The 24288-nt window shown below is 35.0% G+C and overlaps 5 protein-coding genes across 5 annotated transcripts; all 5 read right to left on the bottom strand.

The window, feature by feature from the left end:
- Window positions 1-228: 228 nt before the first annotated feature.
- Window positions 229-4717, bottom strand: LOC130646079 (uncharacterized). Its single transcript, XM_057452216.1, has 2 exons — window positions 769-4717; window positions 229-415 (listed from the first exon to the last, which is right to left on the bottom strand). Exons 1-2 carry the CDS (start codon window positions 4715-4717, stop codon window positions 258-260), a joined length of 4107 nt encoding a protein of 1368 aa, XP_057308199.1. The 3' UTR covers window positions 229-257.
- Window positions 4718-9588: 4871 nt separating this feature from the next.
- Window positions 9589-14747, bottom strand: LOC130645618 (fibulin-1-like). The gene is made up of 8 exons (XM_057451657.1): window positions 14655-14747; window positions 14389-14492; window positions 13906-13998; window positions 13650-13781; window positions 12495-12638; window positions 12021-12146; window positions 11199-11321; window positions 9589-10675 (listed from the first exon to the last, which is right to left on the bottom strand). The coding sequence occupies exons 1-8, from the start codon at window positions 14699-14701 to the stop codon at window positions 10443-10445; spliced, it is 1002 nt and encodes a 333-aa protein (XP_057307640.1). The 5' UTR covers window positions 14702-14747; the 3' UTR covers window positions 9589-10442.
- Window positions 14748-17237: 2490 nt separating this feature from the next.
- On the bottom strand, window positions 17238-19366 carry LOC130645619 (type-1 angiotensin II receptor B-like). Its single transcript, XM_057451658.1, has one exon. The coding sequence runs from the start codon at window positions 18904-18906 to the stop codon at window positions 17851-17853; it is 1056 nt and encodes a 351-aa protein (XP_057307641.1). The 5' UTR covers window positions 18907-19366; the 3' UTR covers window positions 17238-17850.
- Window positions 19367-19705: 339 nt separating this feature from the next.
- On the bottom strand, window positions 19706-23276 carry LOC130645620 (adenosine deaminase-like protein). Its single transcript, XM_057451659.1, has 3 exons — window positions 22202-23276; window positions 21655-21904; window positions 19706-20087 (listed from the first exon to the last, which is right to left on the bottom strand). Exons 1-3 carry the CDS (start codon window positions 22817-22819, stop codon window positions 19906-19908), a joined length of 1050 nt encoding a protein of 349 aa, XP_057307642.1. The 5' UTR covers window positions 22820-23276; the 3' UTR covers window positions 19706-19905.
- A 134-nt stretch (window positions 23277-23410) lies between these two features.
- Window positions 23411-23951, bottom strand: LOC130645621 (cytochrome c oxidase assembly protein COX19-like). Its single transcript, XM_057451660.1, has one exon. The coding sequence runs from the start codon at window positions 23829-23831 to the stop codon at window positions 23586-23588; it is 246 nt and encodes an 81-aa protein (XP_057307643.1). The 5' UTR covers window positions 23832-23951; the 3' UTR covers window positions 23411-23585.
- Window positions 23952-24288: the final 337 nt, after the last annotated feature.

Raw genomic sequence — 24288 nt, forward strand, 5'->3', positions numbered from 1 at the left:
GCGATTTCAGAAATCTTTTTGGCAATGTTCGACTTCTTGATAAATTTTCTGTTCCTTCAAGACAGGAATCAGAAACGTGATGAAAACAAAGGATGTTAGCGAATTATCCAATCAAGTGAAAGAATTATTCTTGTTACAGTCTGTCTCCTTTTTGTTCTTAAGTGAAATTCCAGCCGTAAGATAATACGCATTTATTCTACAGGTCACATCAGAAATAACTCAAAAATATTTCATTGACAAGCTCATTTCCTCTCAAATTATTTACAAGCCATCAGACTAACAGAACTTCGTTCTTCTGTAGTTTGACCATTTGGACAGAGATAACATTGTAATGCACCACTGGAAGATTGGTAACTACCTTTCCAACATGGTATACACTTCCCATGAGCTTCATAAGTTCCTGGCTTGCATTCAACTAGAAGAGAATATAAATACAATTGGAAACAAGTAAGAACTTTCTTAACGAACATCAGGCGACGTGTTAAGGGGAAACATTTAGTTATATATTTTTATATTTGTTTTTAGAATGTAAGCTTTAAAAAAGACACCATATGCCTGTTTTATTTTTACCCATGACTGCTCAGGGCGGAATCCATCCTCGTCCCCAGGACTTCTTGCCCTTACACTGCTATCTCGCAGCTGTCAAATTCATTAAATAGGTAAAATACCTGGGAGCAAGATTGGGTTTACACAGTACTCTTAGAATATTGTCAATTTTAAGCAAAACATTCTTTTAACATTTATTTTTATAAAGAAAAAACCGTGTACCGCATTTGTATTGACTTTCATGCAGGCGATATCCACGAGGACAAAATCCTGGGACGTCAGGTTCTAACAACAATGTTGATCGAAGATTCTCCCTCAACTCAGCTAATGTTGCACTTTCGTCCACTTTAACAGACAACGTTACCAAAACGTTCTTCAAAAGCTGCACCATGTTAGCCTTTGCGCGAGAAACTAAAGTTAACATATTTCTGTCATCTAATAGACATCGATTTTTATCTTCCACCACATAATCTATCAGCCGGAACGCAACCTTTGCTATTATGTTGGTTTGGTGGGATACTGCTATTGATATTTTTTGTGTTAGTGAGGTTGACCAGGCTTTACTTGCACTTTTCGAGTAAAAAATCCGATTAAGCATATCTGTCATTTCTTTGCGAGGTATACTCAGTGACAAAACAAATGCTTGATGAGCAACGCATGTTTTGAGAACACTCATTCTGGCATGACGGCTAACTGAAATTCCATGTTTATTTGAGCCTTTGCATACATAAAAACCGGGTTGCACATCAGAATGTTGGATTGTTAATATTTCATCTTTTGATGAAAGAACTTTTGTTGAAGCTCGTGTAAAAGGTGTATACTCCCATGTTATTTGCACTGCAGGATTTCCCGTAAAGTTGCACATGAAAGAATAATTTGATTTGTTGTTTGATGATATAATGTCAACGTCAGCGGGCTGCTGTACGACAACTGGTCGAGCTTCAACTTTCATGTATATGTCATTCGAGACATTCATTTTTGTGAGCGTCTCGACTTTACACCTGTACGAGCCTTCAGACAAACTGCCAACAACTATGCTTAAATTTTTTGAATGTTCCCAGGGTATTTCTTTTTGATTCACATACCAAAAGTATTTAACGTTCTTAGTTGTCATCACCTTGCACTCAAGATTAACGACATCGCCAATTAGCGACACCATTAATGACGGGCTTTCCAAATGCACCGGAAGAACTTGAGCGCAATATTTCGTTTGTCTCCACAATTGCAGAAACGTATAGCGGAAGTAAAAACTGAATTGATCAAGATCTTTACTGGTTCGAAGACTTATATTCTCCTGTAGTATCAAATGAAATGATGACCTCAAGTTCTCAAGACCAACAAAAAATCTTTTCTCCTCGATACCTGACAGACCTGCTAAGCCTTTAAACCTTTCAAAGACTGTCGCTACAGTATCTTGGAATCCGTAGTTATTAATGAAGTTAGCTTCCCTGTTGAAGACCTCCATGTCATGTCTCCAGCTGGTTAATGTTGCAGATACTCCATTTTCTTCGATCTTCGACTTCAATACCTCTACTTTATTTTTTAAAGCTTTTACTTCGAGTTGTGTTATTTTATTTTGATTCTTATTTTGTTTCAGTTTTGATAATTCAAGCTCTACACTTTGTAGAGATTTTCTTAAATCGCGAACTTTTCGCTCTCTGCTTTGAGCCAATGTACGCAGAGAATCGATAGGGTATTCCAGGAACTTGTACAGCCCAAGGATTGTGTTGCAGATGCCATCAGCTTTTGAATAGGTTACTAACCCTAATGGTGCTTCCACTTGCAATCGATAAGGGTTTTCCGGTAAAGCTTGTGGATGGTTGATTCGTGTGTATTGCTCACAAAAGACTTCTGCTAAAATGTTTTTGATGCTTTGTTTTAAATGCAACCGAACGTCTAAAATATTCACAGACATATGCACCAATCGATGCTTCCCATTTACAGTTGCATCCACTGAGAAATCAATATCAGTTTCCAGGTTTATTACTGGTCCAAAATTAATAACGTTTACGGCTATCAAATCTTTATTTTCATACTTATCTAATAAACAACGATCGATGTTGCTCGATTGGTTTAATCTACCAATGTCTACTTCCAGTTTCTTCTTTAAAACTACGATTTGATTAAGCGAGACTTGAACTCTTTCGTGCTGTCCGACATGGTTTTTAAGGATTTCAGTAGCCTTGGATAGTTGAGTTTGATAGATGGTAACATTCTTTTCGCATTCTAAAAATTCCGTAGCACTCCTTTTGAAAACGCCTGCAGATTGCAGTAGTTTAGTCAAAGCTGTTTTGTGACGTCCACGACAGTTTTCATTTTCGTGAAGACAATTCGGATCTTGCGTGGTCACACATTCGTTGCTGCAGTTACATTCTTTAGGTGACTGAAACTTCGTCATGATATTTTTCTCGTACTCCATACACGACGATTCACTCCACTCCTGTACGACAGATTTTAAACGAATCTTTTTGCAAGGAACAGTAACAATCTTTTTATTAATAAACTTTTCCCACGTGTCCTCACATCCTTGAAAAAATTGACCAACAACTGCGCCTGTTAACCCTCCTATTAGAGCTCCAACAGGTCCTCCAATCGTGTGACCAATACCGGCTGCCCAGTTTGGTAGGGCACTTTTTATTCCTGAGGAGTCTCCTCCACCGACACACGTACCCGTGTAGATGGTTTCATAAAACTTTCTTGTTTCATGGCATGCGTCGTCATATTCTTCTTCTTGAGTTAGTCTGACCTTTTTCTTGACGTTAGAGCATTTTAACACATCTGTCTTCACTGTTTGAGATTCTTGACATATTCTGCAAGCTTCTGTCATAATACACTGCTGACGGCAAACCTTGAGTTTGCAAATACTGTCAAAGATAAGTTTATAATTTCTTAGGTAATGAGTGACTTGATAGGATCTGAATTGAATACGAGACCTATTCAAATTGACTAAAGAACTGATGTACAAAAATTTTGCCACCTTCTGCTCGTATTGGTATCTCTTTAATGTATTTGACGATTTTAACAAGAGACTTTCAGCAATCTTTAACTTTTGGTTAGCTTCCAGAAGTCTTGTAGAAAGAACTTTTAATTTGTTTTTCGTAGCGTCGGCATTTTGTTTCAAAAACGAATTGATTTCCAACTGAAACTGTTGAACAAAGTGTGATGACACATCACTTTGACCAGATAATTTGAACACAAGTGATAGCCATGTTGATGTAGTGTCTAAATCCGTAAGCGCGGTGATATTGGAAAATATGCCGTCACCGAGATCAAAGTTTGGCACATAACATGACGCTTTACTCTCATTGAAGTAAAAAATGCCAGGAACATTTTGATGAAACATGGATACAACAGTGGGGAATTTCACTTCAAAATGGTTTGTTTGTGTACTCATTGTAATAACAACGTCTTTGTTCTTCTCCAGTTTAATTTTTGGTCTGATAAACTGATCCTTTTGCGTATGACAGTTGATTAAAACTTTGGTCGGATCTTGTTTCGAAAAAGAAACATTTAGCAAGCAGTGTTGAATGCATAACTTATATAGACAGATTGTGCCATGGAATCCAAACTGCAACCCTATTTCTTTCTCTTCCATTTTAGTCAACACTGGCAATGGAGTTATGTCTGTTTGACGAATTAAACGAAGTATGAAAGTAGCTCTTGTTATCACCATCCTGTTAATTGATTGGTCAACCTTTCCTTTTGTTATCAAGCCATCTAAGAGATCCCATAATTGATGCAACTCTCGTTTTAAATTTGTTGTCTCTGTCATCAGTGACTTGTAATCCATCCCAAATTTTAATTTGTTTATGAGCACAGTCAACTGAACTTTCTGAGTGGACAAAAATTGTTTAATTTTCATATCCCCAATAGTGAACCTTAAAAGACCGTTGATGTTGCTTAGCAACACGCTGAGCTTTATTCTCAACTGCATTTGATTTTTTATGCCAACGACAGATCCGCCAACCAGATAATATTTTGAGTTTATTTCAACAGCATTTGATTGGTTGTTCATGACGTCATGTTTCGCTTGGAATGTAATGATTGGTGAATTATAAATAAACTTGATGTTGCTACTATTCGTTACCACTGTCATTCCATCGTTGAGGTTTGGTTTTGATAACGATCCTAAAATTATAATAAAGTTGATTTGGGGCAAGGTAAATTTCATTATGTAAAACAAAAAAGAAAGGTATGGCGCCAACTTCGTCCCACGGCCATTTAGCCGGGCACACGGCGCGGACAATAAGTATGCGCATGCGCGGATTTAAAATCCCTAAGCCGGAAATTTTGAGCGGATTTCATGCGAGGCCTAACGCTACCCATCCTTAGAAATGGAGCTGTAGTTTAAAAACAGGCCAACAAATGTTAGCCTTTCTAGGGCGTAATCGAGAGAGTGTGACCAGGTCTACATTTTTAAAACAAATGATGTCCCGTTTGCTTTCAAAACATCAAAAATCGCGGGATTTAGCTAGCTAAAAATTTTGAAAATTGACCTAGCTTTAACCTTAAAAATCTCACGACCCGAGCAATTTTTTTCATTGCGGTAAAAAGAATCATAAAATTTAAACCTTGCTTTTCAAAAATCTACTTAGACCACTTCACTGCCAATTTTTTTAAATATCAATTTTAAAACATTATTTGGTGACATATTTTGAAAAGCAGTGTTCATAAAAATGGTCGACGAAGCTAGTGTTCATCACAGTTACCTAGCCAAGTTATGCAGAATGTGCGGTTTTCTTTTAAAAAAAGATAAATTCCTGGTACCGAAACACAACGAGAGACTTACTAAAGTTTTTCTGGAAAATTTAAAGGAAGATAACCCAAACAAAGAGCCAACTCATTTTTGCCTAAAGTGTTATTCAAAGGTGAAAAACATTGAAGAAAGAGGCTCATTCTCTGACTCTAAACTTAAATCTTGGAGTGTCCACAGCACACAATGTGAGGTTTGTACATCTGTGCCCTCATTATTAAGAGGTGGCAGGAAAAAAAGTTAATAATGCTTGAAGAAGAAGTGCAGAACACCCAATTTGGGACAGAAAGGTCTCAGACACGATTATAAATAACACACCTGATGAACTGGACATAGATTTATAAGAAAGAGTCGTTTGAGGCTGATATTAATCCACAGTTGTCTTTTTGCATGTGCAACTATTGCAAATACATAATGAAAAGGCCTGTTCTTATTTCACCTTGCGAACACCACTTTTGTTTAAAATGCACGATTAAAAATGTTGAAGGAAAGACACTTCAAAATGCAAAATGCCCAGCTTGTAACAAAAACATTTTGCCTACTAATATACATCCTTCAACTAAAACCGTAGAGTTAATCAAAACGTTAAAGATGAGATGTGAAAAAAAAATGTGGTTTACTCTTTAAATTCAATGAGGTGTTAGAAAAGAAAAATCATGAAAAATTATGCATCAGTTCATCAAGTTCCTTAAATATTCAGCATTCTTGTATAAATGCTGAGCACTGGGATCTATTTGTTCTTTCGTAGTAATAACATAAAAAATAGAAAAAGGTTACGCCCGTAATATTAAGAAAGCCTACCTACGCATTTCTTATAGATATTTGCGTTTTTGTCGGACACTTGCATTACTAGGTTTGTTCCGGCTACCGGCATTTTAATTGTGAGATCCAAAACTCCTTTTGCTATTGCCCTGTATGGCTCATCAAACCGAGTCAATCCAAGCTATGGGAAAAAAATAAAACAATGGTAGCAGGAAATCATCTAGTTAATTGAAAAATTAAGTGTATACCGCATGCGTGGGTATGCGTGTCTTTTTACGGCAACGGGCAAACTTTGCCCGAAAACCAAATTTTATTATATAAAAAGGTTTATTAGACAAATAGGTGTGAGCAGAGTAGTTGAGAGCTTCCGCGACTATTATGTTTCGTCTTCTTATTCAGACATATGGGCCATAAGCGGAGATGGTGTAGTGGTAGCGCATTCGGTTTGTAGTCAAAGTTTAGGTTCGATTCCCTACTCCAGCAAAATTTAAATGCAGCGTTGTCAGCTCATTTGGTGCCATCTACTGACGGTAAAACGGCTTGTGCATGGAATTAAGTTAAAGCAATGCTTTATGTATTTCTGGTTGTAATGTAACATAGTTAACCAGCCGTTAAGATTGACTCCCAGACTTTTTTTGAAAAAAGGAGGTTTCGCAAATTCAAAAGGAACCTGGACAATTGGACAAGCTTATGAGCAGGAATTGAGAACAACAGGCTTAAAAACTGTGGTGTTCGAGAACTATAGTCAATATTATTACCTTATTGACATCATTAACTTTGATGACAACTTCACCATCGAAAGTTATATTGGACATATCAATGCGCCTAACTAACGCCAACTTGATCCATATGTTTCCTTCTAGACACACCTCTTGTGGCTTATGAAGATTATTTATATTCAAGCATTTTCGAAGGACCGTTGCTCCAGTAGATATACTTAACCCTGAGACTGACATTTCAGTATTTAGGAATCCGGACTGTCTAAGATGTTCAGTTGCATGGATACTTCTTGTAAGAGGGAGTGACATGTAGTAAACGTCATGACATATATCAACAACAACACAAGATGTGGCCACACCTCTCGTATTAAAAATATTTGACATGAATTGGATTTCAACTGAAGCTCTACTGGTAAACATGGAAAACATGCAGCTGTATAGTTTAGGTAAGTTCGGGCAGGTTGGTATGTTAGGTATCACCCCGTTGTATACCAAGGATTGGAAATTGCTGACGTCAAATCCATTGTAGGAATGATGCAGAAGGACATTGAAGTACCAGGGCGCAAGTTTTGAGACTTGATTTAAATAGGTTTTCATGAAAATGTTGTATCGCAAAACGGTGTCATGTTCAGCAGTTGAGAGATGATTCTTGCAGGATGTTGTTGGGCAGCTTTCTATTCCTTTCCGTAACCCTTCCAATATGCTCACACGCGGTGAGAAAAATTCTCCATCTGTCAATTGGTTAAGATTTGCAGGAAGTGTGAAACCAGATGTAGAAAATGGGAGACGTAGATTGTTTGTACCGACTGATATATGACCTTTAGTTTCTTTGGAACTCCAAGAACAACTTGAGTGAAGTTTTATGATCTTATCGTTGTGCTTGCAGTCGCCGATTTTCATTGGATGGCATTGATTTAATAAAAAGTCTGACGTAATCAGCCTCTCTGCGGTTATGTAATCCTTCGAAACCACCCGCATAACAACAGATACAGGTGGAAGAAATTCTGCGCTACTAGCTCCGGATATCCTAAAATATACTCTCATTCGACCAGTCATTGTTTTTGCTTTTACTTGGAAAAGTGCTTCGGTTTTCGGATGAACAAGTCTCAAAACACTGGGTAAAAATACTATGCCTCTATTAGGTACTGTGGGAGTTATAATCAATTCTTGAGAAGGTTTTGCCCTTATTTGAATCATTTCGGATGTTTGATTGACAACCAACGTAGGAAGTCCTGATAGTTCAATGAGTCCAAGGGAACAACTTTTTCCAACAAAGCCTGTGCCCTTGCAGTCACAAACGTACGAAGAGAATGAAACTGCGTAGCAAGTTCCGCCATGTTGACAAGGATTTGGTTGACAAAGTTGAACAGCTAAAATAATAAATAATAAACACTGAGACAATAAAAATTGGAGAGAATAGAAAGTGTGTGAGACGGTGTATTGTTCTGAAATTTGTTATGTCATCCTCAGCATTTTTCTATGATCTGCGCTTTATAGTTTTACCTTGACAAAAATTAGGTGCAACTGCAACGATGCTATCTAGCAATATTTTTTTTATCTACTAAACACCGATATAAAGTAGTCTTCCTCTCTAACTAACTACCATCAGACAAATTTTTGGTTTCTTACCAAAATACAATCTATCAACCTAACCCCCTCCCCACCACCAACACTTATCTGCTCCCCCCACATTCAGCAATATTTATCCACCCATGCTTTTAATTCCACCACACACAGTTGAAACAGTAATGCGGATGCTTCCTTAACATAAATTAAGTTTTTTTCTTAACGGATGACTTTTAGCTTGGAGCTTTTATAAACTAACAGTGAAGATCTAACGGTAAACTTTTCAGAAGGTAAACTATATAACCTATGAACTACTAAAAGTATTTCACCTTTGCAGACATTATCCTTTACACTCCAGCCAATCACGCTGTTTCGAATGCCGCATTCAGTAAACCCAGATCCTTGTATCGAGTAACCATGTCGACATTGAACAACACAGCGGGAACCAAACTTCTCTGCGCAGGGGAGAAGAAGTTTACCATTGATAGGTGCGAGGGCTGCTGGACAAGATTTTGCTTTAAAATGAAACAATAATTTTAGCTGCATTTCACGTTCTAGTGAATATTAACGTTCGGACACGTCCTTAAGGTTGGCGAATAAGTAAACTAAATAGACTCAAACACACTGAAGACAATAATTTAAAGTATTAAATATTTGAATCAGCAAGAAAAAACTCCGAATGTATGTAGGTAACAAATTATTTGAGAATATTTAAGGGGTCGAGTTACGAGAATTTTAAGGCAATAGTATTCCAGTTATTTGGAAACTACTGAAGAGGTTTCGTCTTGCTGTTACTACAAAATAAACTCTAAATAACTCACGTTTACACGTTGTAGGTTGGCCATTCCATTTCTGTCCTTCCATGCATGTGTGTTTAGAACTTCCACTTAAAAAATATCCCTGGTCACACTCATATGAACAAACTGAACCTGGTGTAACATATGGACACGTGAGTTTGCCATACGATATGTCTGGTAATTTTGGACACGGCAAAGCTAAATTAACAAGATATAAATATCACATATAAAATTAGGACATCTTGAGTAAAAAAACGATATTTATTGTTTCAGCATTAAGATTCCCATGGCTTGACAGACTGAATGAGTTAAGTTTTTGCCATTTTACCACAGCCCTATTCTCTGACTCTACTTGCCCTAATTTGAAGCAGAATAATAAAGATATTTCAAGAATATTTACAAATGGAGCTTCATCAATGGTCAGGCAGAACTGACGCCCAAATTGCGGGCGATGAGTGGCATATCGAGTTATGTTTTCCTAAAGTCTGAGAAATGTTAAGAATATCTTTTCTTTTAACTTCATCAAAGTAAACTATGTTTCAATAGGTTGCAGGAAATTTTATTGTGTGAAAGAAGGACGTACAAAGAGTGGCGTGTAAAAAGCAGACCTGCAAATACATTTTTCCTTATCAATGCATGACAACAAAAACGATTGCCATGTTCAATTTATTACCTCACTTACCCAAACATCTATGAGCGTTTGTATCGAGTTGGAAACCCTTTCTACATTTACACGTGTAAGAACCTATTTCATTCACACAAATTTGTTGACATCGATTTTCCCCCAGTTTACATTCATCCACATCTAAAAACAGAAATAAACGGATACAACTTTGTTCCGAGACCTTTTACAACATATTCCATTTAAAATAGTGATAGAGGCACCTCTTAGGACAAACAAAACAGATGAAGACTAAATCAAACTGTTTAAATAGTAAAGTAATTTCAATAACCTTTACAAGATCTATGATTGGCTGAAAGCTTGAAGCCTTTTAAACACTTGCATTTGTAGGAGCCAATATAATTACTACATTGATGACTGCAACCATGGTTACCGCTGGCGCATTCGTCAATATCTGAAATATGATAAAGTGATTTATATTTTTTATTTATTTTTTTCTGTTTCTCGTAACTGGGTTGGTTGTTGAAAAAATTTATATTCTTCAGTATAAATTCACTGATATCCGAACCAGAGTCTAATGGAATCTTTTTTTCGTCGAATCCGTCCAATGAAAAAGCACAACTCTCTCTCTCCCCCCCGTGTTCCCCCCCAAAAAAAAAGAAAATTGTCTGGTACTCTTAATTTTTTTCTAATAGCGTTAAAAAATCTCTGTCAAAGTAAAAACATCGTCTGTAAACCTCCGGCTTTAATTTTATTTTAATGACAACACACACATACTTACCAACACAAATCACACCGGACTGATCTAAAGTGAAACCATTCGTGCATGAACACTCGTAACTCCCGTATGTATTTCGACATATGCCACGTGTAGGGTCGCAAGGCCTTCTGGATACACATTCGTTTATGTCTAAGAGAACAAGATTACTTTTTCCTAAAAATAGTTTAGGTTTTTTTTGTCTTTACATTTGAGAACACATTTGACAGATCAACAGCGACACATTCAGGCTAGTTTTTTGTTTGTCTGTTTGTTTGTTTGTTTGTTTGTTTGTTTGTTTATTTGTTTGTTATGGTTATCTATTCAGTTCCTGTTGGTACTGTTATCAGTGATAGGGTTCTGCAAAGAGACTTTCAGCGTGTTTAAAATCCTCAATTGACAACCTTGTCCCCAGGGTTATTTGTCTCATTGGCGTGGCTGTTATTGACAGGTGTTACGAAAATGTTCATTTCGCCGTCAGATATACCACAAGAGGCAAGAAAACCTCGGATCGAGGTTGCTCGGTTGAGCTACGGCTGTCGTGAAAGCACAGTGACTGACAAGCATAAATACGGACTGAATATTATTCTTATGAATTGACCAGGTGTTGAACCTATAGCCTTCCGTTCTGGAAATAAAATACGACAAGGTAACTATTCCGCTTCAAGGTACTAACCTTGACATGTCCTGTTGTCATACAACATTTGAAATCCATCTCTACATCTGCATTGATAAGTTCCAGGTAAATTTACACATGACTGTTCACAACCGCCATTACTGTAACTACACTCGTTGATGTCTGCAACATAAACAAACAAAAAAAAAACTTCATGATTTTTTATGATAATGTTTGTATATGCAGTGTACTCTCTATAGTAAGTTCGTCCATGGACATTTATTGAATGTCGGGTGCGCTGCAACGATAAGATAATTTTTTTCGACTAAAGCTACGATTAAGATTTTATGTAAAAATCGCCTTTAGTTTGATCCGTTGTTGTTGATTTTTAAATTCATTTTATGAACTTGATCACCCGGTACTTCCTGATTTTGTAATTTTAGTATTTAGTTTAAAAAATACACGCTTGGAATTTAAAGAAATAACAATGTTCACAGAACTTTCGTTAACATAGATATTAGACCAGGGCAACAGACACAAAAGGCAGTGTAACCGCAGCATGTGAAAAAAGTATTGTTTTGCAAGATTTCTTTTTCAGTGTAAATTTTTTTCTAGATGTTTTTGCACCGGTTTTAAAATATTACAGCGTTATTTCCCAAATTCTTGCGCTCTAGTTATCATGGACAAACATTTAACTTTCCTCCCAGGTCCTATTTTCTTTATTTAAATATCGAACAGCGAGATGTATTGTCCTTGGAATGAAATTGGCAAATCCTACGTCTAATGAAAGCACAAATAAGCCAAAAAATTATCAGTAGATATTGTTAGATTGCTCGTTATGAGCGGGTGTGATATCAATGTTTAAAAATAATTCTTACTCACCCAAACATGTTTTATTGTCTCGCTTGTCCAATTTAAAACCAGGTCTGCATCCACATGTGTAAATGCCTTTGTTGTTGAAACACAGTTGGTCACAAGAATGTGATCCAGCGCTACATTCGTTCGTATCTGAAATATCAAGACATATACAGCAAATTATATACTTTGCTCGATTATACCACTTAGTAGTCTCTTTTCTTTATCATGCTAGATACACCAAGTGCCACAGACAAAAATTATGAAGCAAGGTGTGTTCCTAGAACAATTTTTTTTTAAAACAATCACACTTAACGGTTTAAACGTTTTTAAGTAAATTAGAAAATAGTTAATCAATGCTGATAAAAGCTGTGATATGTTCTCCTCCTCTTATTTAGCAGATGCAGGCGAAACTATGCTGAAATCTTGTTAAGTAGCAGCCTCAAAGAACGTTAACAAATATTGTACTGTGAAGTTACTGTGGAGTAAAAGAATACGTACCTACACATAAGTTCCCGGATAACTTAAAACCTTTTGCGCATGCGCATTTGTATCCACCAATCGTATCCATGCACGTGGCCTTACAACGAGAAGAGCTACTGACACACTTGCATAAAGATTTGGATAACGCACATTCATTGATATCTAAAATGAGAATGATTAAAGTAGTCTATTCGGCTACCGTGATTTTTTTATTCGTTAAACTTGGAGGTATCTATGGTTGAACTTACAACAGCAAAAAAAGAAAATATTGTTAGTTGTATGCAAGTCTTATTTTTCCTTTTATTAGTAAGGTAAAAACACTGGCTTTTAGGTTGATAAGGATAGAGGGTTCTCATTGGCTCGTAAGTTTCTAGGCTGGTTGCTTAGTAATTTTTGCACCGAAACAGTACTGGCATTGTGATTGTAACACTTTGTTTTTCATCAGTAGTATACTCAACACACACACAAACATTTTTTCCGAACCACACTGTGCTATCATAAAACACTGTTATATGTAATCTCCGAGAAGACTTAGTCTAACTCGGAAGATTGCTACAGCAAGAAAAATTGTTTAGGGAATAGACGTTAGGACTGAAGTTTATTAAAAAATTTGCCTAATTTTTCTTTCAACTTAAATTCCAGACCGTTAACAAAAGGGTTTACTTGTAGCAGAAAGCATAGTGACTTGGTAGTCAACAAAATATTGCTATTAACAAGAGATCATTCTAATTGCATAAGTTTGGACAAAAAGGCCGGTTTGTCGATCACGCAGATGCGATAGCTCGTAATCCCTTATTGGACAATAATTTCGTGCTTTCGGATTCTCTCGCTCTCAACTGATTTGTAAATATTTTTAAATATACATATCAAGTAATTATGTAACTTTCAAGGGTGTTTTGAGCACTAGAATTAAAAAAAAATCGTGAAATAAAATGATATGATGATGAGAGGGTAAGAAGGCTTGTATTTGTTCTATTACAAAAAAAATCAGGAAAATTGAAGGAAAACATGATTCCTTTTTCTTTTTGCTATTAATGATATATAGGTGAATTAACGAAAATTTTGAATGCTGTATTTTAAGGAAAAATCTGTTATAAAACGTATAATTGGTCAAAACATTTCGACAGGCGTAATTCTTTGTGACTGCAGAAGGTTCTTAAACATAACACTTACTCCGACAAGTTCCATTTTTAGGATGAGAGCCAACTTTGTTAAATCCTCTTTTGCATGAACAAGCGTAGGAACCAGGTAAATTTTGGCACAGCTGTTCACATACAGGAGGCTTTGCACTGCACTCATTAATGTCTGAAAATAATGATATATACAAAGAAAATATATATCATTATTATATATCGCATTTTTTTTTCTCGCGCAAAAAGACACGGGTACTATTAATATAGAGATAGATCAATCAGAAAAAGATATTTACCATTTTCACAGCGTTGTCCATAAAACCCAGAAAAACATTTGCATGTATTAGGGCTGGTGCACTTCCCGTAGATACAAGATGGTTGACAAATAGCTATAAGATTAGATATATACCACATTTAAAAAAAGACACCTAAAGAACATTTAAAATACTGCTTTAACCATGTATACTCTTGCTAAGCACAAAATCAGGTTTGAAATGATAGTCGATGCACATAAGAGAATAAAAGAAAAAATTATTGTATCAGGTTTCATAATCTGAAATCCCTATACCATCTTAATTAATTCGAATTTTATTAACGTGCCTTTGTAATAGAGGTCATCCCTGTGTAGACACAAATATTTTATAACTTTCTTCTTAAAAAAAATTGCGATTTATCCAATTCCGAATTAATGAAAAAGCGAGAAAATGCGATTCTTGAATTTGTGAGAAGTTGCAGATTTAAGATTCTGTGCTAACCAAAAGCTACATGTAAATATTTACCGATGGGACATTCGCCATTGTGAGGTGCCCAACCAGTACAACAACTGTATGTTGTTTTAGACAATGTCTTTTTAACTGTTTTGGTGTAAGTCTTCTGAACAGGTCTAAAAGAAAATTTTTTTCATGAATGTGTTATGAACCGTAAAAACTGTAAATAAAAACAAACAACACAGCGTCAATAGCCGCAGTAAAGTACGTTCAGATTGCGCTCCAAGTTGTCAATGATAATATAATACAGCTTGAATGAATATTATGAATCCTTTTACCTTGACTTTTGACACTTGCTCCAACAAAACAACCCACAACAAGTCATGTAGTTCTCATATCCAACGTAAGTTGATTTTTTCAACACATATCCATCATACTTTGTTACTTTGGAACACACATTTTTTCTAAAAAAAAATACGACTTTGTAATTTACTAAAATTTGCATGTGTGATCCTAAACATGCGAGCCTCAACCCAATGATGTGTTAACTCTTTTATATCCAACGGCAAGACTGTCAATAAGCGCAGCGCCGGTAAGTGACCAAAAGGTCTGGGGACGAGGCTGATGTAAGGGAGCAAATTTTCGTGTTTTGAAGATAAAGTTAATTAGCTATAGATCAAAGTTCGACTAGCGAATTCACATACTTGTTTTATAACTAGGCGAAAACAAGGTGACTTTATGAACGTGCTGAAATTGCATTTTTTGATGCAAAGAATCAAGCAAATTAATCTGTAGGGAAATGTGTAAGGCTTTCTCTTATATTTACTTAAAAAATCAACATTTTTGTAGTGATGAAACATATTTTCTTTCGCTGCCGTGTCTTCAGGTTATTGTAGATTTTTATAGTGCGACTTTTACCTCAATAAAACCTGAAAATCCCGAAAAAAAAATTATCCCTGGGTACCAGGCCGTGTCTTTCTAATTCATATCGGCAGTTCTCACTAAACTCCCGTCCAACTAAAAAAGGGAAACCAAGTCTTAGGGACAAGATTAGGTTTTAAAAACGTATTTTAGCCAAAAGCGGAATTTGATGATAGAGTCTTCAAGAAATGCTAAATATGCTATAGATTTCAAAAGATAAAAAAAAAACTAATTTACATGCGCTAGAGAAATATCATCGGATCAAAGCTAGTCGGTAGAGCATTCACCCAGCAAGCGAGAGATCGTGGGTTTAAGTCCTACTCGATCCATCATTTCTGCAGCACTCGGGAAAATAATGTGCAGGTTTACTTCTGTTAATGTATCTCACAAAAAATATTTCTTACTCACCCTTCAGGCTTCAATTCCATCAGGGAAACGAATGAAGCGTGACACAAAAGAATCATACAGAATTGTATCATAATGAAATCCATTGCCCCACACTTTATTATGTAGATTAATTTATAATTTTAAATACTTTTTCTTGCATTCAAGTGATGACAAGAAAAACTAGCTTTCTTCATCACAATACCTTTAGATTCTAATTCAGATATCTTATGCTTTGATTTCTTTTATTTCCTGATGCATCTTCCGGCAACCGAAAACTAGCTAGGTAAATACCCACCCACGAGTTAAACGTTGACAAATATTTATTTTATATTAAGACTTTCGTTGTCGTAGAATAACCCCGCCTACTTGATAATAAAAATTTCGCTAGTACCTTTAACCAGTAGGGCACGCATGACGTAACAAACTGCAAATTAGAAATATCCGGAAAAATATTTAAATTGTGCAGGAAAAATAGATCCTGAAAGGAAGGGGGAAAGGGAATGATATTATCTATCCAAGAGGGTACCAATATTGCCGCATTTACCCAAATTTTAAATTTTTATTATTGGGAAAGATTACCTTTTTTTATCCTTCAACCCTCTCCGTTGTAACGTTCACACTCTCAAACCAATCGATTTAATTCTACCTGTATTTTTCAACATTTACCTTGTACACATAATTAAGCCGAAAAATTATTTCCCCCTCCGTCTTTGTTAAGCAAATTGAATTATTTTGCGAGCTATCTAAAAAGTCTAACAAAAGCTCGTAAGCTGATCTTTAGAAATGAAATATTTAGGCTAGGGAATATTTATCTTTGTTAGGTTCTCAGTTAAAACAGCCCCCACGATTTTTCTTCCCACTTTTCGTTTAAAAACCTGTGTAAATAGTGATGGAAGTTTACACATCTGTGCGTACGAACTGTAAATCTGTAGTTGTTAAATGTTTTTTGCACCTGTCTGAATTTTCGAAGAACGAAATGAGTTCACAGATTCAGGTGTGATGTACTGAAAGAGCTATCAACATTTTTTTTAAGTTTTATTGTTGCGTCTGACAATCTTCTTGACTGTATTTTCTTACTCAAGCATGTCTTCGCGTAAAAAGCAACAGACCAATGAACATGGCGTGCCACTATGTTAAATGACGCGCCATTGTTTACATAAAAGGCGTATCATTAAACATTTGGATTTAGCGATTGATGGGCTGTAAGTGATTTTGGCTTAGATGCTATATTTTCTAGTGCGTCCTTTCGTACATCAACTTTGGTCGGAAAATAACAGCTTCAAATTCAGTTGCCTGTGTGTGAGTGTTTTGACTAAGCAGTGTAGCATAATTTTCGTGCTATCCCATTCTTACGTCATCAGTGTACCAGTGTCATCAGTGTACCAGTTTGCTTTTTTCCATTTCACCTATCTAATTAATTTATTTATTCTCGATTACCTTATTTATTTATTTGTTTTTGTATAATATGTATAGAAAATTAAAATTTTAAAATTTCATTTATTACTATTTTTTGTTTCAACAGGTCCTACATTGATACCAGGATTGTAAATATTTCTGACGTAGTCAACCTGTAAAATTATAATTGTTAATAATAAAAAAAATAATAAAGTCACTTTTTAGGAAATTGATAAAATCCAATATAATATAGAAATAAATTTTATAAAAACTTACAAAATACGGTATATAAATTATATGTATAAAATATACACATTTTTGTTTCGAAATTTGATATTATCTATTTGATAGGGTGTAAGCAAGGGTCTGCAATTCACATAAACAAGTACCCATTCGCTATCTTTGGGGGAACCTATACACAATCTTCTCTTGCCGACTTTTTATGGATATATAAAGTTTAATAATACATTTAGAAATAAAAAGTTTCCCACAACAAAATGCACAGTCGAGTCTCAATACAAGCCTTCATGAAATGGAGAAATATGGGTGAATGTTTTTCTCATATGAAATTAGGTGACAAAAGCTCTTAAATGATAAGCTAGGACTGTTTTGACTGTCAAACTGGTAGTAGAAAACGAATATTATGTCAATTCTATGGTTATGTTTAACTCTTAAGAGTCCATTTACACTGAGAAAATTTGGGATAATTTGGCGAATTTCACTTACCAATGCAACGTCACTCAAACATTAATACAAAACCCATTTTTGTTCTATATTTTGCACTGCAAACCCAAGCTAAACCCCACAATAAAAAATAGTCCCGCTAAATCATCATATTGCCAATGAATGTGAAGGTGAATTTTCGGGTAATGGAGTATAAACCTTTCTCCCGTTGACTGACTCAATTTTGATAGTTTTTTTTGTGAACACAACTGAATTGAAGACTTGACGAAAATGTTTACGAAATTCGTTGCTATGGAAACTATAGAGAATAGGATTGACACAACTATTCGAAAATCGAAGCAAAACAACAAGTTGATAGCCAATAGAATTCCACGTAAGCGTTCGAACGTTGGCGAACTGAAACAGCATGTAAAACACACTATTTGGAACGATGCAAAAAAAGTAAGCGAGAACAACTAATTTCATGGTCTCGATAGTTCTGATTTTTTTGGACATGATTATTTTTTTCTTTTCCTTGTACAACTGCTCGTTTCGATACGCATACATCGACATCTTCAACAGGTCATCGGTTGCCAACAACTTTTGACGAACTTGTCGCAGCGATGTTACCATGACAATGACGGGTAAAACAGTTTCAAAGAAAAACACGAAAACATATATAAGAACCACTTCAAGCCATTTATATTCATAAACACAAAAATTCCCAACAGTCGGATGCGAGTTAGTGTATTTTATACCAATCACAGTTGGCAATTGCACAATAAAAGCAAGAAGTATTATTCCAAGTACAGTAAAACAATTTACTATTAAGGACGACCCATGAAGGGTTGATAGTGGATTTAGTATTGCTCTCCTGCGATCCAGCATAATGGCAACAAGTAAAAAAGCTGACACGTCGAGCAACCAGAAGGGAAATAAGTAGCCGGTGAAGAATTTGCAAGTAAAATCGCCATGATTGCCAACTGGGTGTGAAAAAATGGCTGTAGATAAAATATAGTTGGGCACACCAAGCAAGGAAATTAAAAGATCTGTTAAAGCAAGAGCGAATATGAACACATTGAAAGAGGAGGAACCCTGTATTTTTTTACTCCTTGCAATCACAATCAGCACGATACTATTTCCCAGACCTCCAACAAGAAGTATACATATGTACCAAAACAACTGCCATACTCGAAATGGAAACTCGCTTGTCTCATCCGACATTTGTTTTATCACACTAAAAAAAAGTTAGACAAAATAGAAGAATTTGGAAAAGAAAAGTTAACGAAGATATATAATATTTATTTGTAGAATTCGTATAAGTAATTTTGGGTTAGCAGTCAATAATAGTAATAATAATTAACTATTTCACGGTATATCCATATACATGACGCTTCTTCGTCCCAAAACAAACAAAACAGTAAAAATTCTATTAAACAATAAAATGGACACACAGTTATGTATATAAACATACAGTTTAAAACTTAAAATTATGTGTAAAACAAGAGGAAAGTCTAGTATTATAAGTAGGGAAAAAGAAAAAAAAATACCACATCATACATGTGGCAAGCAAAAAGAATGCAACTAAGACAAAGTTTGCTAAAAGAATAAAACTTTTCTCATTTTGCCAGATTGTTAATCTTTCAATATCAATGTAACATCGCACTCTCTTAGCCGTACATTACGACAAAAAAAGTGAGAGGCGAATATATTCAGGGAAACCTTCATAGCCTTAAGTGCAAGTTTGTAAATGTCAAATGTTAAGTTGTTGTTGAGAAGGGAACCATCCAAAATTAATGGAATCGACTGTTTTACTGACCTTCTGAGGACATATTAGGCAGTACAGTTTTTAAACTTTCCCCAAACTGTAACTTTTAAAGGCGTTGTTGAACTTTAGTTGTATTATGGAATAAAATATTACAGTTTTATAATTTCGATAAAACGTCTTAAAAGTCAAATACTAAATAAATCATTTTTATACGTTATTATAGTTTTTTACTTGTGTTCACTTCCAATTTGTTTGTGTGTCCACAAGAAAGGTGTCGTGCAACAGGCGCACGAAATAGCGTGTTAAAGAAGGCCGAACCTGTGGATTTTTCCACGGGTTAACGACTCTATATTTTTTGAAAGTTAAAATACATAATACATTTCTAAAAAATGCTTACATTCAACAGAAATTAATTATAGAAATTCACATTAAAAAAATCCATTTACGTCAACTTTCTATGTCTCAAATACTTGAAGTTCCATGGCTTTCCAAATCTTTCTCAAGCGTTCTTTAACAGCATCAGAAGCACTGATGTAATTAATCGTTTCTTTGGACAGCTCCCATATTTTCTTCTCGCTAAGGTTTAACAGTTTCGCTGCAATGGAGTATTCTTTTGACAAACAAGTATCGAATAAGCCTAAAGAATTATTGACAGAAAAAAAAAGAAAATACGCTGGTATAACGGTATATAAAAAGAAAGTATGGTTACATATGGTTTTACTTTTAGATAGGTTTTTAAATTTTTCCACATGTCAGCTACGTGATCAACCTTCGCTGTTTGCACACAGTATCAATGCAATTACAAATCATAAAGTGAGCTCTTTTCATTTGTAACAGAGCTTTGGTTTTTGCATATAATTCACCACGTGCTGAGAAATTGTGTGTTACCAATTTGTTTTTTTAAAGCGCGTTCCCATTTAATTATTGTTGTCCCGGGTAGCATGCATTGTTGAGGCCAGGACTTCTGTTGCTTTCCGTTATACTAAAATCTTAGAGAACTAATTTTCTTAAGAATTAATTTTCGCGAAATCAGTTATTCTGATCCAATTTAGAACATAGCCTGTCTATATACGAGACGAACCATATTTAAACGCAGTAGCCCATCTTTTGACAAGGTGGCCCAACCTTAAACAAGCTGTTCTGTCAATTGACGGACCAGGAGCAACTTTTAAAATGACGGTAAAATGCATTTGCATACATCAATACATTGGACTTAACGTCAACTTAATTTGGTATCTAAAAAAAGTTAAATATTAAGAAAACAACACACATCTTTTTTTGTACTGTTTAGTCCTCTCCTCTCTCCACAGTTGAACCTGACCCGAACATAGTTTGGTCTAGCCCATTTTTCAACGTTTTAACTTTAGCTCGGGAGTTCCTAGACTGGCCCACGTAATGGCAGTCACTAAAATCTCAGGACCTTGGCACCTTGACATAATTTAGCCATTTATTGCCCACTTATCTTCAGATGTGAAATGACCACAAAAGTTTGAATTTTCAAGATTTTATTTCTTTCAATAGAAATCAACAAGAGGAGAATAAAAACTATATAAATCAGTCAATTTCAATGATTTTTGTTTCTTTTTCTTTCATTTAAACATTTTCTTTGCTTTGGTCTTCAACTTCTGCTTTGTTTTTTTTCTTCTGTTCTCTTTTTCCTCTGCTACGCTTACTTAAAACGTTATTTAAAAAGAAGATAAGCGCAGAGACTACAAGGCCTTTTGTCGTGCTTCCTTTGTTAGCGTTATGGTTTCATAAGATGCTGAATTAACAAAATGCGAAAAAAAGATAAAATGTCGGTAAAAATTGTTAGTCGGCAAAAAATACAAGTCACTTTTGTCTGTCCCACCTTTAAACATTTTTTTGAAAGCGCGAGCTAGGACTTGTTCTATCCCGAAACAATATACATTCGTCCAGGGTTAAACAGATGTCCCTATTGCGAACGCAGTGACGTGTTTCAGGGGTTTTTATAATAAAATAAAATGAAAACTACTGAAGCAGGGTGGGAGAAAATAGTATAAAACGTATTTTTTAAAAAAGAACATATTTAAGTTTCGCGAGACTTAATTTTTTCGATTTTCGGAAATAGTGAGTTACTTAGCAACTTTTGCGAAAAAACTTACGAAATTTGCGAAAATTAATTCCCCTAAGGTACCTAAAAATAAAAACACACACAAAAAAATAATAGTTACAAAGAGAATAACCTTTGTCGTCAGTGCATATAATGATTGGGTGTTGTAAGGAATACCATTCTTGTATTGGATGTTCAAAGAAAGACTGCACCAAACCACACTTCACGTTGGAAGATAAACAAATTTCGATCGGTGTGTTAAACTTCCTAATTTCTTCAAATAGCTCTTCTGAGCCTTGATGTTTTGGATGAATAAATACAGCATGACCAATACGATCTGCTTGACATTGTAAAACAAGAAGATCTTCGTTGTGGTTTTGTACCTGTAGGAAAATTTAAAAAACTTTACGGTGAGTAAGTAGTGAAATAAAAAAAATTATAATTTCAATATTTGCATACAGAGCAAAGACTTCAACAGCCGCAATATTTGTGAAAAACATTTAGATGCAGTTGTGTATTTACACTGAATGAAAAAAAGGATGTTTTAAATTTTCACTTTGTAAGTTTTTTGTTTCGTCACTTTAACAACAAAGTTTCAAGACACACCAAAAAAATTTTCAAAGCATCCATAGTCTGGTTTAAACGCATAAATAGATGACTGACCAGAAATTTATACTCGCCTCGCCAACATGAGGAACAACCTTGAGACCATTATTTCGTGCAGATTTCAAGTAAGGTATAAAATCTTTTGCATCTCCAACTGATGGATCTCCACTAAAATCAACACCAACTACAATTTTAGGAAAAAGTTTGTGATACTTTAAAGCCAAATTCAAGTTCTCCTCTGCTTCCTGGATAGATCTCCCCCTATCAATACTGACAAGAAATAATACTGTCAAGTCATCGTGACATGTCACACAATTTTGAATTGTATCAACAATTGCTTCTATGTAAGCATCCTTACTTGAATTGGATAAACATTTAGGAGTACTTCGTAATTCAAGATACTTTACATTGTCATCATAAAACTCATTTATTACATCACCTGTAACAATCTTGACACTTTCAATATCGACAACTAAACTGTGAATCAGTCTGAAGGCATTAAATGCTTTAGTATGATCCTGCTGTCCAGACAGCACAATGTCATCTTCCTTGAATGATAATTCGTCTTTGTTTTTATGACAATTATAAAGTTTTCGTAAAGTCTTTTGAGATATTGATCCATTTAAATGTGCATGTAATTCTACTTTAGGAATCTTCTGACAAAATTCTAAATTGACAAGAGAGTTTTCCATGTTGATAGAAATAATACGTTGTCAATTTGTGATTATCCTCAGTTTTAAAATGAGTTTAAAAAATAATTATTGTACTAACTGAAATGAAGATTGCATATTTACACAAAATAAACCACATTGCCCAAACTTTTTACTTGAGATAGTGTGAAGCTACTTTTATCCACCATCTTTCTTTTAATCCCCAAGTTTTGGTATATATTTACTAGATTACACCTCTGTGAACATTAAAAAATTGTTCTACAATCAAAACGGGATACACGGTTAATTTTGTCATCTCTCAATTTAAATTTTTTCTTGTTTGTATCTTATATCTTACGTTTACAATTTTAATATCTTACCTGTATAAGAATAATGAGATGAATTAAAACTGTTTTAATATGTTTTAATTGTTTTGAGGAGACGGTTTAATTTGTGCAAATTTTATATCATAGCACTGGATTATAGATGCTACTTAATTACAGCAGTAAGTTAGTTGGTTGATGTTTGTAACAACTTATTCATAGGAAAAAAACTAGAAAAAAGTCACAACAGCATTTATTTCTCTGTCATCAGGGCAAAGTGTAAAAACAGACAAGACAAAAAACGCAGACATTGGTAGCTAGTAATATTATATAATTTAAATCATACCAGAAACATATACAAGAAAACAAAATACATAGTAAAGTAACCAACACGTGCAGGATACGCACAACTTAAAACCTCCGACAATGTCATTTGGTAGAAAAAATATATAGCTATGCATGCATTAAAAGAATTCTTGCTAAAATTAAGGGTTTTTCTCATCTGTTTTAAAACCAAGTTTCTTAAAGTCTTCCTCAGCCATAAGCCCTTTCTCCATACGACACTGCAAGTAATCCTTGGATTCCTTTTGGCAAACAAAATTACTTTGCTTGTTTTTCTTTAAACATTTCATATATCTTACCATAAACTCTTTACACTCACCCTCGTGATCAAGAGGAAAGCTACCTTTATATGGTGCGGTTGGTTTAAATATCTTTTGACCAGGATTCATTACGTATATACTAAGTTTTATTTTCTGTTAACCGCTACATTCGCTTTCACTTTGGATGCGCAGATCTTCCATTTTGTTTACATATTCCGCACGATGTCATTTACTGTATAATCTTGATTTTTATTTTGCTGTGACTGTTCTGCCCAGATTGCGAAAACGGCCTGTTTACAACCGGGACAGCCGGATTATGTACACATGATCCGATTATGTTTTTTTTGCACTGGTTATGTAGTGGTGACCGGATTATAAACGCTGATATAATGGCTGGCGCTGTGATTGGCATTTTCTTCGAACTTTTGTGAATTAAACATTCTCTGGAAGATAGAACACCCCTAAAAACTAGAGATGGCGAAAGAAAAAAGTCTCGACGTAATTCTTAGTTTAAAACTAATCTTGTAGTAAATACATTTCAGCATAATATACTTTGAAGTAACAAAATTTCACGGAACCTAAATTA

This window comes from Hydractinia symbiolongicarpus, chromosome 5 (genome assembly GCF_029227915.1).
Source record: "Hydractinia symbiolongicarpus strain clone_291-10 chromosome 5, HSymV2.1, whole genome shotgun sequence".
Taxonomy (NCBI): domain Eukaryota; kingdom Metazoa; phylum Cnidaria; class Hydrozoa; order Anthoathecata; family Hydractiniidae; genus Hydractinia; species Hydractinia symbiolongicarpus.

What these genes read in the sequence shown, in the direction of transcription:
- LOC130646079 (XM_057452216.1), bottom strand. Translation starts at nt 4,717, where the DNA reads ATGAAATTTACCTTGCCCCAAATCAACTTTATTATAATTTTAGGATCG. An exon ending in TGAAAGTCAATACAAATGCG is followed by an intron (nt 416 to 768) that starts GTACACGGTTTT and finishes ATTCTCTTCTAG; the next exon opens with TTGAATGCAAGCCAGGAACT.
- LOC130645618 (XM_057451657.1), bottom strand. Translation starts at nt 14,701, where the DNA reads ATGACTTGTTGTGGGTTGTTTTGTTGGAGCAAGTGTCAAAAGTCAAG. An exon ending in CAATGGCGAATGTCCCATCG is followed by an intron (nt 13,999 to 14,388) that starts GTAAATATTTAC and finishes CTAATCTTATAG; the next exon opens with CTATTTGTCAACCATCTTGT. An exon ending in TGACAACAGGACATGTCAAG is followed by an intron (nt 10,676 to 11,198) that starts GTTAGTACCTTG and finishes TTGTTCTCTTAG; the next exon opens with ACATAAACGAATGTGTATCC.
- LOC130645619 (XM_057451658.1), bottom strand. Translation starts at nt 18,906, where the DNA reads ATGTCGGATGAGACAAGCGAGTTTCCATTTCGAGTATGGCAGTTGTTT.
- LOC130645620 (XM_057451659.1), bottom strand. Translation starts at nt 22,819, where the DNA reads ATGGAAAACTCTCTTGTCAATTTAGAATTTTGTCAGAAGATTCCTAAA. An exon ending in TTGTTCCTCATGTTGGCGAG is followed by an intron (nt 21,905 to 22,201) that starts GCGAGTATAAAT and finishes ATTTTCCTACAG; the next exon opens with GTACAAAACCACAACGAAGA. An exon ending in TATATGCACTGACGACAAAG is followed by an intron (nt 20,088 to 21,654) that starts GTTATTCTCTTT and finishes ATAATTCTTTAG; the next exon opens with GCTTATTCGATACTTGTTTG.
- LOC130645621 (XM_057451660.1), bottom strand. Translation starts at nt 23,831, where the DNA reads ATGAATCCTGGTCAAAAGATATTTAAACCAACCGCACCATATAAAGGT.